The sequence below is a fragment of the Mauremys mutica genome, chromosome 1 (assembly GCF_020497125.1).
Source record: "Mauremys mutica isolate MM-2020 ecotype Southern chromosome 1, ASM2049712v1, whole genome shotgun sequence".
NCBI lineage: Eukaryota > Metazoa > Chordata > Testudines > Geoemydidae > Mauremys > Mauremys mutica.
In genome coordinates this window covers 327,094,436-327,108,147 of record NC_059072.1, presented here as the reverse complement: position 1 = coordinate 327,108,147, position 13,712 = coordinate 327,094,436, and the positions used below count along the sequence as shown (strand labels likewise).

At 41.2% G+C, this 13,712-nt stretch overlaps 1 protein-coding gene across 1 annotated transcript in view; it reads left to right on the top strand.

Moving 5' to 3' along the window:
- Window positions 1–13,712, top strand: part of DDX10 (DEAD-box helicase 10) — a 334,053-nt gene that overhangs the window by 90,875 nt on the left and 229,466 nt on the right. The window contains exon 13 of the mRNA XM_045018285.1: window positions 4,756–5,200. Coding sequence (XP_044874220.1) covers window positions 4,756–5,200 — 445 coding nt within the window. The remainder of the gene's footprint in view (window positions 1–4,755; window positions 5,201–13,712) is intronic.

The window sequence follows — 13,712 nt, the reverse complement described above, 5'->3', positions numbered from 1 at the left end:
TCCATCTTGTCTTCAATCCTGCTTCTTACCTCTGGAGGGACTTTGCTACAAGGAAGCTCTACACTAAGGACTGAATGACCCATCCCAGCTGTGGATGTACTGTACTCCAGAGACTGGATTTGAACCTGCAGTTTATTCTATCACTGCTAAAAGCCTGAACCAAGAACTTTGCCATTACTGTATGTAATTGATTCCATTTAACCAATTCTAGCTCCCATCTATATCTTTTTCCTTTTATGAATAAACCTTTAGATTTTAGATTCTAAAGGATTGTCAGCAGTGTGATTTGTGGGTAAGATCTGATTTGTATATTGACCTGGGTCTGGGGCTTGGTTCTTTGGAATTGAGAGAACCTTTTTTTCTTTTACTGGGGTGTTGGTTTTCATGACCGTTCATCCCCATGACAAATGGCACTGGTGGTGATACTGGGAAACTGGAGTGTCTAAGGGAATTGCTTGTGTGACTTGTGGTTAGCCAGTGGGGTGAAACCAAAGTCCTCTTGGTCTGGCTGGTTTGGTTTGCCTTAGAGGTGAAAAAACCCCAGACTTGGGCTGTAACTGCCCTGTTTTAAGCAATTTGTCCTGAATTGGCACTCTCAGTTGGGTCTCGCCAGAACCAGCATCGTTGCACCTGGATTTATTCGGCCGCAAAGTATACTCCACTGGCATTCTACAACTTTGGGTGGCTAACCAACAGGCTCTCCTGAGCCGTTATAACTACAGCGCCTGGAACTCCATGGGGAAATTCAAGGAACTGGTTCCTCAGGAGTGCAGGGAGGAGTTTGGGACCTTGCTAGAGGAGGGCAAGAAAGTAGCCAGGACCTCCTTGCAGGCTTCGATAGATGCAGCAGACTCAGCGGCAAGGACTGTAGCTTCAGGCGTAGCTATGTGCTGCATCTTGTGGCTGCAGGTGTCCGGTCTTCCGCCGGCGCTGCAGCAAACGATTCAGGACCTGCCCTTCGATGGCCAGGGGTTATTCTCAGACAAGACTGTCTCTAGGCTTCAGAGTCTAAAGGATAACCGGGCCATCATGCGCTCACTGGACATGCATACCCCAGTGACACAGCGGAAGCCCTTCCAGCCCCAACTGCAACGCACCTACCCTAACCCTTGGCCCAGACAGGACTTCTCCAGAAGATGTGGCTGGGGTGGTAGGAGAGGTCTTACCCTCAGATGGGCCAGAATCAGCCCCCCGCCCCAACCGTTGGCGGGGCCCAAGCAAAACTTTTGAAGGTGCGCCCGAGGGTGGAACACCAGTCTCCTCACAGGATCCTTTCCCACCTTTCTCCAACCGCCTCTCCTATTTCCTCCCTGCGTGGTCCCACATAACAGACCGCTAGGTCCTACGCACGGTGGAAAGTGGATACCATCTGCAATTTGTTTCATTTCCCCCCTTCCCACCCTCCCTCCCCGTCCTTCTTTAGGGACCTTTCTCATGAGCAACTCCTTCTGCAGGAGGTCCAGTCACTCCTGGCTCTTGGAGTGATAGAAGAGGTTCCAAGAGAACTAAGGGGCAGGGGGTTTTACTCCCGTTACTTCCTAATCCCCAAGGCAAAGGGGGGGCTATGGCCCATTCTGGACCTGCGTGGACTCAACAAATTCATGGTAAAGTTGAAGTTCCGTATGGTTTCCCTGGGAACCATTATTCCTTCCTTGGATCCTGGAGACTGGTACGCCGCCCTCGACATGAAGGATGCGCACTTCCACATAGCAATTTACCTGCCACCCAGGTGTTTCCTCTGCTTTGTGGTCAACCAACAGCACTTCCAATTTACTGTACTTCCCTTCGGCCTGTCCACAGCACAAAGGGTCTTTACGAATTGCATAGCCGTTGTAGCTGCCTTCCTCTGTTGACATTGGATACAAGTGTTTCCGTACCTCGACGACTGGCTCATTCGGGGTTGTTCTGAGCTCCAGGTACAATCTCATGTTTGGTTCACCATGAGCCTGTTCAGACAGCTGGGCCTGCTGCTCAATGCCAAAAAGTCCACTTTGCAGCTGACCCAAAGAATAGATTTCATCAGAGCAGTCCTGGATTCAAATCTCGCCCGTGCGTGCCTTCCACAAGCCCACTTCCAGGCCATGGTGGCCATTATCCTCAGGCTCCAGAACTTCCCGACTTCGCACGTGTCTCGGTTTTCTGGGCCACATGGCATCACGCACCTTCGTGACCAAACATGCCTGACTATGCCTCTGTCCACTCCAGGCCTTGCTTGCATCAGTCTACCATCCAGGCCGGCACGATTTGGACACAGTGCTCACCGGAGGTCGTCTCCTCCCTGGCTTGGTGGCTGAACCCCGGCTTAGTATGCAGGGGAGTGCCATTCCATGCACCACAGCCCTCCCTGGTCCTGACCATGGATGTGTCATCTCTGGGCTGTGGCGCTCACCTCAAGAACCTTCGTACACAAGGCCTTTGGTCCTCTTGAGAGAGAACCCTACACATCAGTGTACGGGAACTGAGAGCAGTTTGCCTGGCGTGTCAGGTTTTCCACGAGCACCTTCGGGGCCGTTGTGTCGCAGTCCTCACGGACAACACAATGGCCATGTTTTACATCAACAAGCAAGGGGGAGTGCGATCGTCCCCCCTCTATCGGGAGGCCATCAAATTGTGGGAATTCTTCCTAGCGCACTTGATCCACCTGGTGGCGTTGTTTCTCCCAGGAGTCCAGAACACCTTGGCAGAACACCTCAGCAGATCCTTTCTGGTTCACGAGTGGTCGATTCGTCCAGATGTTATCCGTTCTGTTTTGTGGAAGTGGGGATTTCCCCACGTTGACCTCTTCACCTCATGCAAGAATCGGAAGTGCCAGGTGTTCTGCTCTCTCCAGGGGCGCTCCCTGTAGGAGATCTGTAGGGCAGCAACTTGGTCATCAGTACATACCTTCGCCTCCCACTATGCGATAGTGCAGCAGTCCAGGGGTGATGCTGCATTTGGTTCAGTGGTCCTTCACTCCGTGACATTTCTCTCCGACCGCACCGCCTAAGTAAGGCTTGGGAGTCACCTAATTGGAATCGATATGAGCAAGCACTCGAAGAAGAAAAGACAGTTACTCACCTTTGTTCTTCGAGATGTGTTGCTCATATCCATTCCAAACCCGCCCTGCTTCCCCTCTGTCGGAGTAGCCGGCAAGAAAGAACTGAGGGGGCGCTGGGTCGGCAGGGGCATATATCCAGCGACATAAGGGTGCCACTCCAGGGGGCACCTCAGCCGACCCACCGAGTGTTGCTAGGGTAAAAATCTTCCGACGATCATGCATGCGGCGCGCGCACACCTAATTGGAATGGATATGAACAACACATCTCGAAGAATAACAGTTACAAAGTTGAGTAACCATCTTTTACAGTGAGGTAAGTAACTTCTCTTTCTCTGCATTCTACTCCAGATTGTGTACGGAAGGGTCAGAATTGCCCTAGGTTGTAGGAGTAGAACAGATAAGTGCGGGTGCTGGTGGATAGAAGATCAGAGGAACCATGTCCAGGTTGAGTTTAAAAAATATGGGGCAACTTAAAGTTAGAGATGCTTCATTAGCCATGTAGAATGGGGCCTTCTTGGGGGAATGGAAACTTGGTTTTACTTTAAAAAGCAGAAATAACTAGTAAAACTACTGCCTTGGTTAATTCAGCTCCTGAGAATCTTGCATTTGGCAAGTTCTGCTCTCACCACGAGAAAGCTGTTACTAGAAATGATTATAAAGAAATTAAAATCTGCATAAAAATTCTTTATTCGTTTTAAATTTGGCCATGGGCCTTAGAATACTCTATTTCTGTTGTTAACCTTTTCCATTTCCTTTACGGGTTTTAACCTGTTTCTGGTAATAGGCTCTGATTATTTAACCAGAAATCTTCCAAGTTACAGTTAGTGATCAAATAATTTCCTTGTGGCAACTATAGGCATTTTTCTCATAGAAAAGTTTAATATTGTGTAAGTAAGTGTCAGGCAGGAAAGGCTTCACTGTATTGTGGGAATGGGGATGGGGTGGACTCTTAAAACTCAGGTTGGTATGCCTTTTCCCACTACACACTGGCACATATTGTATCATAGCCTAAAGCGCATATTTCCCTACACCCCTTTGACATGCTAGGTTACTCGTCCTCTACTTGCCTTCGGATACGTGCTTCTGGGGTTTAGATGCACACAATAGGTGGATTAAGGCACAACCACATGTATGGACGTGTGTAAAGTCTCTAGTGTAGTTTTAGCCTTAATAATTTTTGTTACTCTTCTCTGAATTTCTTCCATGTCTTTTTGGTACCAAGATACATAGAACTGTGCACAGTATTTTAGGTAGATCCTCAACAATGATGAATACCATTGTTTCCTTGGTGTGTGACATGAATCTTTTCCCTCTGCAGTACTAAATTGCATTGTCATTTATGCCATCATATTATATTGTAAATGTAATTTAATTTGCCATTTGCTCTCTCTCTGGGTTTCTTTTGGGAGTACTGTTTTCTCAGCACTGCCCTTCTAAAGAGCTCCTTAGGTTTCCAGTTGTTTTCCCCTGTATTTGTTGGCTTGCATTTTTCCAACAGTTTGACTCTCCATTGCTGTGTGTGTGTGTGTGTGTGTATGTGTGTGTGTAAATTAAAAAAAAATCAAGAGATTCTAGTTTGTACGTACTCCACAGTCAAAATACATTAAACAAAAAACATTATCAAAATTAAACGCAGACCCCTGCTGATAATTTCTAACTTAGTAGAATGATTTTCAGTTTCAGATTAATTTTTTATTATTTTTAATCCCATGCTTTAGCTCCCTTGGCCTGGCAGTGGTACCTCGGGTTAGATTTCTTCAGAAAGCCCAGAAACAATTGTCTGTGAATGAGTCATTGGAAGGAAAAAGCCACCCAGAGGGGACAGGGCAGTGTGAAGATGCATGCTCCTTAGTAAGCAATGAAGAGGTGGAGGAAAGAGGAATTCATTTTAAAGAAAAGATATCTACTGTTCAAAGAATGAAAGGAGAGGGGAGAAAAGAAGAACCAGAGGAAAAAGAACTCCCCAGCAAAGTCATTGACAAAGTGGGCGATGAGTCAGAGGAATTATCTGAAGAGGAAGAAGTTCCTTCAATAAACAAGGTTCCAAAAGCAGAATCCATTAATTTCCTTGAGGATGACGATGACGACTTTAGAGATCTTGATTTGCTGACAGTGAAACGGCAGAACGTTTTTGGCTTGGAAGCTAAAGATCTTGCAGTATTGGTAAGTGCATTTTGGGGTGAATCTCATGAATTTCATTTTAAGTTAATGCATCCTACGTAAGAGAATAGAGTAAGAACAAAGTTCTGCCCCTACACAATGCTCATTTGATATCAAATGAGTTGCCCACCTGTATCAGAGGACGGAATTAGCCTTAATTGAAATTACATGATTTTTATTACTGTTCATATATAAAATGAACAGTATCCCGCCTCATTGATGGCCTATGTTATATTATTCATAACTTAGATATCTGAGAAATTTAACAGTTTTAAGTCTTTACGCTTACCAATTTTCTTGTACTTTCCTAAAAGTAGCAGCAGACACAGTCATAACTTTAACTAAATTGATGAGGTTTTAGAGTTTATGGAGCTGGAAACCTCATTGTAATTCATTATGCACCACTTCATAATACAGATCATTACAAATGTTCTTCACAATAATGTATCCTTCACACCATGAATTTTACTTTTAATGAGACCTTTGCTATTGGGAGTTAATCCAATAACAAAGAGAACACTTCTTGCAAAACACTTATAAAGGTTTATTAAAAGTGTTCATCTAGATCTTTCATTTCTGTGGCAAGTGTATATGGCTTGACACCTCAGTGTCCCCCTTTCTTGATATTCTGACACATGTAGCATTTTTCAGGTATGGTGTTCTATTAAGTATAGTCAAGATATTTATGAAAAATGCTTGTGTAGAAAAAGTTACACTTGATAATGTATCTTTTCACCTAGTGATCCATTTGTTTCTTTACTACAAAAAGCTAAATTTAAATGACAGTACATTTCACGGCGACTTGGTGGGGTAGTGTTTTTTACTTAGATATATTTATAAAGAGTTTCTTCTATTAAGCAAAATTAGTTATTTTTAAGTGTCTGTCTTTCATTGAATCTTTATCTTCACGTACCGTGGAAAGCATTTGTTTTAAATTTACACTGTCCAGTCAGCCTGTGAATTACATTTTTTTAAAAAAAGATGCTGAAAATTGTTGCACATTTTTTTGTGAGAATATTACTTGGAAAACAGGCTATTTAAGAAGTGACAGGTCACATTGCTTGGAAATCCTGGGCAGTTGTACAGTACCAGGTTTGTACTCCAGCATCTAACTTTTATGGGTATCTTTTTTCTGCCCGGGGCTGGCGGTGCTGCAGCCATGCCTTCTGGAGCTTCAGGGCTGAGGTTTGGGATCTGGGATCTGTCCAGAGATCTGGAGCTGGGATTGGGGACATGCCCAGAGCTCTGGGGTTTGGGGCACTCGGGTGGCCCAGGACTAAGGTTGTGGGGGAGGAGTGCTCTGGGATCCTGCGGGAGAGGGGACTAAAGGGAGGCGAGAGATGGGGCCTCGGGTAGAAGGGGAGGGACCAGCTGCCAGCCATCCCCAACAGCCGGTTCACCGGCTGCCCATGGCTTGGATATCTGTGTATCGGGCAGAGTAGTGTACTCCTATGACCAGCTTTGTTTCCCCACTAAAAGGCTCAGGCAGAGTGGAGACTGGAGTTACTCAGCTTGTAGGCTTGAGTGTAATGTTCCCTTCCCAGCCCCACCTCCTTCAGGGTTGTTAGGAAAAAGGAGTTGGAGATATTTATATACCTGGGAGATGTTAATGGGGAATAATGAAATGAGGTTGGGGGAAGACTATACTATTCAGCTTCTTGTCAGTGTGCTGCTCCCAGGCCCCACTGCCTGTCTCTGGGCAATCCCCTCCATCAGTAGGATTTTCCTGCCTACTTTATTTAGTTTTCTGCTTATTTGGTATCTACCAAAATATTTAGAATTCTAGTGTAAATGCAATGTGAGGAGAGAGCATATTGACATGTAAAAAACCAGAAACAATAATTAAAATTTCAGCTTCAGGCAGAAAGGAACGTAGATGCTGGAACTAGGGGTGTTGGGAGTGCTGCCGGTGCTGCTGCACTCCCTAGCTTGAAGTGGTTTCCATTATATACAAGGTTTACAGCTTGATTCAGTGGCTCTCAGCACCCCAAGTATAGAAAATTATTCCAGTACCCCTGGAAAGGAATTGCCGTTTAAAAAACCCAAACATTTATCTGTAGTTGGTGTGAGAGCTCTGCTTATATTAACCAGTTTTCCAAATTGTTTCCAGCATAATTTTTCAGGCTTAAACAGAAGACTATATAAATATTAGTATTTTAGTTGGAGGTGGTTTTGGATGTTATATTTGACAAATGACAAAAAGAGGTGCTTCCATTTTTAAGAATGGAATCTCCGCAAATAACCTTTTGATACTGTCCTGTTTTAAAGATTCATAAGTCAGTTTATGTAAGCTCAAGCAAGGCAGAGGTTATTTTCTTTCCAGCACAGTTGATATCTTGGTTTTATCTACTTGCAAAAAAATTAATGTTTAAATCTTTCACATTAGTGTCCAAAAGACCCACACCAGTTATAGGCACTCATACATGAAACCTGGGAATATGCCTTATGGCTTGCTCCTCAAACATTTGTTATCAAATTCTGAGTTTTGTATTTGCTAAACAGCTGTTTTAGCACATTTAGTCTGAAGTTTATAGTTTAAAATGTTGCCTTCTGTGATGAGAACTTATAAAATCTTATGTTCATTGTCCTGTGAGTATTGCATATGGGTAACATAAATAACTAGAAGGTGAGATGGGGGAAAAATGGGCAGAAAATGCCTCTTAAAGAGTGATTGTAGGATCCTAAGAGGTTAAAGCAATTCCTTCATAACATATCCTCTCTCAGGTGACTCAGATTTTACACTTTTGTGAAGGGAGTGCTACTTGGTTGTTGGTTGAAAGATAATGTCTTGATGTAGCGCTTCAAGCATGATAAGAGTTAGCCTTAGATTGTAAATTCTTTGGGCCAAGACAGTCATCTTGTTATGTATTTGTTCGCAACAAGCACATTGGAGTCCTGGTCCTCGACTCATAAGCTCTGTGGTAATATAAATTAAATAATAATATACTTAATGTGAAGTCACTATCTCAGTCTTTCAAAGTCCCCCAGGAAAAAGAAGTCAGAACGTGTGTAAAGTGAACACGTGTCACAAAATATTAGTCCCTTTATATGTGTTTGTCTTCAATAATTATTTGGTTTCCTCTTACCTAAATGTATTAGAATTTGTGTAACAAATAATTTTGGCATCATTTACTCTTGATTCCATTTTCTATTTTAATATGAAATTACATGCACATTTTCTTAGTTGTTGACTATAGAAACTGTAGCATTATGAAATTAAGATAATCCAGCAATTAAAGAGTTTCAGACAAATCTTTCCAAATAGCTCTTAGCCAAATGCAGTGAAAAATGTATACTTGAGCATGACCATAGCTGGTACAAAAGTAGATTGTGAAGTTGAGTAAAAAAACCCTTGACACTTACATGATCTTGTTGTTAAATCTCTTAAAATTTAATTTGCTACAAGATATGCAAAGAACTGAACGTAACAGCCATACTGGGTCAGACCAATGGGTCATCTAGCCCAATATCCTGACTTCCAACAATGGCTGGTGCCAGATGCTTCAGAGAGGGAGTGAACAAAACAGGGCAATTTATTGAGTGATTCATCCTCTGTTATCCAGTCCCAGCTTTTAGCCGTCTGAGTTTAACTGGATACATCCTGGCAGCCTTTTCTTGCTCCTTATAGGCTTTGCTCCCCTCACCCCTTATATAACTGTTTTGAAAGGAATACAGTATTTGCATGAGGGGTCGCTGGAATTCCCAAGTGAGCTTTGCTTCAATGTTTTTTTGGGTAACCTTTTATAGATATATATATATTTTTATTTATGCAGATTTCTTGGGATAAATCACACAGCAACTACAAAGATGTTTTAAAATATTTAAAGACTGTTCGTTGGTATTGTTTAAAATGGCCTTCTTAGCTTGCTGCTGACTAGAGATTCACAGTAGCATGTTTATATTTGAACTCCAACAAAAAGCCCTCTGTAAATGAGATTTGTTTCCTTTTATTATGTCAGGCTCAGTCCCATATTGGATCAGATTGATCTGATGGTATATCCTGCCTCTGTCAGAGGGCACTGTCAACAATTTTCAAACAGACTTAGATATGTTAAATCACAATGACTCTTTGAAAAACAGTCAGGTTACCCTCTTCCTCAAGCAGGGCTTCATTCATGTCAGCTTTCACACTTCAGACTTTTTTTTTTCCAAGATAAACTGTGACATCAGTCTAAATAAATTGATTTTGTGGTGAATGTTTCTAACCTGAAAATTTTCTATAGAGTATTGTTGCAAGTGCAGAATGTTAGCTGAATATTCTCTGTGTGTAACGTCTGAAGTATTTTGGTTTCTGCATACAAATAGGAGCAAGGGCAAATTTTTCTTTATTGCTAGCCCAGTATGTATTTTTCTCAAATGAGTAGGTGTGTTAAGGAAATATTTCTAGACCTGGAGTAGATGAAACACTGAAGGCCTGTCCTACTATCATCTGAGCTAGGAAGCTGTTTGTGAACATAATTGCAAGCACAAGTACTCAAATTTTGCTTGTGCATGTGCTTATCAGCAATTTATTGCTCTGTGTGGCATTTGCATTTTTAAGCAAATATTTCCTTTCTGTATAACACATTGAGTATTGTGACATAGTTGGACGAGGTACCAAGGCCAGTGGGCATCCTTGAATGTATGTACTCTGAGAATCGTTCTGTGTAAGTAAACTACATAAACAAATATTACCATTCTTCGAAACAGAGCATCCTTTAGCATATTGGTAGTTTGGTTTCAATTAATCTGAATTGAACATTCTGGAGGTAAAAGTTTCTGTGGCAACCCCTCTGCCCCCCCCAACAACAAACATACAAAAAAACCAAAAACCAAACCAACAACAACACTTCATTGTATCTGGAAGGTTACTGAGCTTAAAGGAAGATGTACCTACAGTATACTCCAGGTCAGAGACCATCAGTGAAAAGACTCATGCGTGAAACTCCCAGCTAATGATGATTGTGTGGTGAAACAGTTTTCCTGTCCCTCTGATAAATGTCTGTGTTTGGTGAGATCCAAGTGTCCAGTAGGCAGCTACAAGGAAGCTAACTTCTGTTTTATCGTAAGTCCAGGCAGGTTGAAGGTTAGATATCTTGAAACATCAAGGTAGAATTTTGATCAATGGAGGCATTAAGATGAATGATGTACCGTGAAGGATGACACCGTGTGGCTTGATATGCTGTTTCTAGCTGTTCAGCAAGAGCACGGTGTGTACGCAAGTTTGTAATTGATAGCTGTGCATATGAACCATTGTAAGCTTAAAAATTAAAGCATAAAATTTCTTAACTTTAAGATTTTTACTGTTTGATTAAAATTGTTTTCCACTGAAATATTTCCTAGCGTGTCTCTGTTAAAGTAGAGGCACAAAGAACATTTTTCTCACTTCAGTGTTGAATGGTGTATATAGTAGTATGCTGTTTAAAGTGGGTTATCATGGAAAATTGTAAGTCTAGGGCATAACATTTTAATGTAATGGTTTCTTATATTCTTCAGTAGAAGAAAGAGTCTCTTACTGAAGATTTATTTTGTTCTTTAATTTAGAAATGTGTACTATAGAATTGTATGGAAGGATTCAAGCACAATGCATCTTTGATTTGCTTTTTGTATGTCCATTTAATAGATATTAAAATTATACATTAGTGATGATTACAGTAATTTGTCAGAATTTTTGCCTTGCTTGCTTTCTGGTTAAGTGTTACGTGAAGTTCCTTACCTTAAAATAGCAGAACTCTAGGGATTTTGGAAGCATGTATATAATTATTTTTAAGATTATGAACAGATTTAAACAATACCCTAATTTGTATACCATTACACTAAAAAATGAAAATATCTACAATTTTGATAAGTTACATTTGAGTTATAAGTATTGTTGGAATAGGGACTATAAAATTTCTCATATTGCATGATAGGAATTTTAAATTGACAAACTGTCAGCATTACACAGGAAATTGGAGCACCAATCCCACATGAATTCTTCTTCCACCAAACTCATGCTGTTAAATTATCTCTTCTTAAACCTTCCCGTTACAGTAGAGAGGTGAGATATTGTTGGTCTGAGTCTTTCTTCATAAACATTATAAACTTTGTTTCGGTTAATTATCTGAAGACAGCAAAGTAGTGTCTCCTGACTGATATTCAGTAATTCTTTAATTACAGTTTTTTTACCTACTGTTTTTAATACAAGGCACCTGCCTCATTCAGTGCAGAGGACATACCTGCACTGGGGACGAATCAGACTGTTGTCTCTAGGAACTCCACCTGGTTTGTTGCAGAAATTGGAAAGTGTGTAGTAAATGAGACGGGGGGTTTCAGGAAGAGGAAGGGTGGTGTCATGATTAAGGCAGTTAAATGCTGCGTTGGAGAGCTGGATTTTATCCCTGCCTGTGCCATGGAGTTCCTATGTGATGCTGGGCAATTCATTTAAATGAAACCTTTCCTAAGTGGTCAATAGTGTGTTCCTCATTTTCTGGGCACTCAAATTGCTACCCTAGAGTTTCATTTGCAGAAGTGCTGAGTGCACTCAGGGGCAACTGAAGTCACGGGAGCTGTGATTGGAATATATAAAGTGCTATATAAAGTCTGGTCTATACCTAAAACGTAGGTTGACCTAACTACACCACTCAGGTCTGTGAAGAATGTTGTGCTCTGGGCACTAATTAGGTTGATCTAACCCCCACTTCCTCAGCCTAGGTGGATTTACTGCAGCAATGGAAAAACCTCTTCTGTTGCTGTAGTAAGTGTCTGTGCTAGTAGAGTAAACATACCTTTATGCTAAATATTCTGAAAATCAGGTCTTGTGTGCCATACATTTGGCATCAAAAGTTTGTGGATACTGTGGACCTAAATCTCTGCGCCTCAGTTCCCCATCTGTAAAATGGGGATAATGCCCCCTCATCTCACAAGCGTGTTGTGAAAATAAATTAACGTTTGTGAAGCATTCATACGATAGTGATACGTATCATAAGAAAATGAACAATTCTGTCTTCAGAGCAGAGTTGGAATAGTGTGCAGTAAATAAGGCCCGGTGGCACTCATTGAACAATGAGAAGAAAACAAATACTGAATAGCTGTTCATTAAATGAGCACTATCAAGCAGGTGCATGGAAAGAGGCAGGAGTTAGTGGAGAAAAATAGCATATGAGCATTAGGGTGACCATAAGTCCCGCTCTGCCCCGGACGTTGTGATTTCCCCCCCGCCCCAACAAAACAAAACAAACCTGGGCATTTGTCCCATTTGCTCTTGCCCTAAGGGTGCATGGAGGCATGTTTGGGTTTTCATGAGAAGAATAGAATAAAAACTGGTACACACTTTGTAACAGTGAAATGCTAATGTGGGTCGTGGTGCATTTTAAATATCAAATAGCATAAAAATTGGCCTGTGTAAGTGCTGCTAAGCACCTCATTTTCCTTTTTTTAGATGTAGTTGAAATTTGTGGTGCTAAAAAGGTAAATGAGGCATAAGTAAAGCTAAGATTTTGTCGCAGGGCTTTTTAGTACAAGTGACGGGCAGGATGCAGGCAATAAGCAATAAATCATGGGAGCCCCACTGCCTGGGGCTGAAGTCATGGACATCACGTAAAATCACAGAATCCGTGACCTATTCATAGCTTTAGGCATAAATGATTCTATCTCAAGCAGCAATATACTAAAAACAGCAAATTCTAAACAGTTAATATTGGTGTTCCTGTTATGTGCATAAGATTAATAGAGGCCACACTGCAATAGGAAAATTATTTTAACAAAACAACAAATCCCTAATATGCTGATAATACCTCAAAGTTCTGTAATGTATCTCTATCTCTAGGTGCTTTTCCTTTAAGCCCCTGCCATTGCTATCTTTCAGAAGTGATTTGTATTAGAGATTTGATTGCTAATTTTCTTAGCAAATTGATGCTAATGGCTTATAAAGTAAATTACTTATATTTTACTGGGTGTTCTAGACATAGACTAGGAATTGCTATTGGCCTTGAGTCTCCAGTTTAGGGCATTATTAGTAGGTTATAGAGCTGGCTTTGAAACAGTGGGAATGGGATTGCTTTGAAATTTCGTGTCCCAGTTAAACTGAAGGTGGAGTAGGAGAGGTACGTGACTTTCCTAGGATTTATTTTCTTTGTCATTGAATATCTGTTATGTAATCTGATATTGAAGGTTAGGGTACATCCTGAAGCAGGATAGCTCAAATATGTTAGTTCTATTAATAGCACAGCTTCAGTAGCTATTTCACTCTTTCCCTGTATTCTCATTGTCTCTCTCTTGTACACACTCTGCCTTCCTATATTTGTGACAAATAAAAACAAGGACTAAGGTTTCTCTGTACTGCCATGTAAAAAATGAGACCTTGGATAAGGTGGCAGGCCTGTAGTAGGTATTAGAGTTTGATATAAGTTTCTGAGCTCATTAAAAAAAAAAAGTCATGGTTATGATCTGTTTTATTTGTTAATTTTAGTTAAATACATCAGGATTTTAAACCTATGTTGTATTCTATAGGGTTTTGATTTAGGAGAGTAATGTTTCTTCATCAGAATTAGGTCAG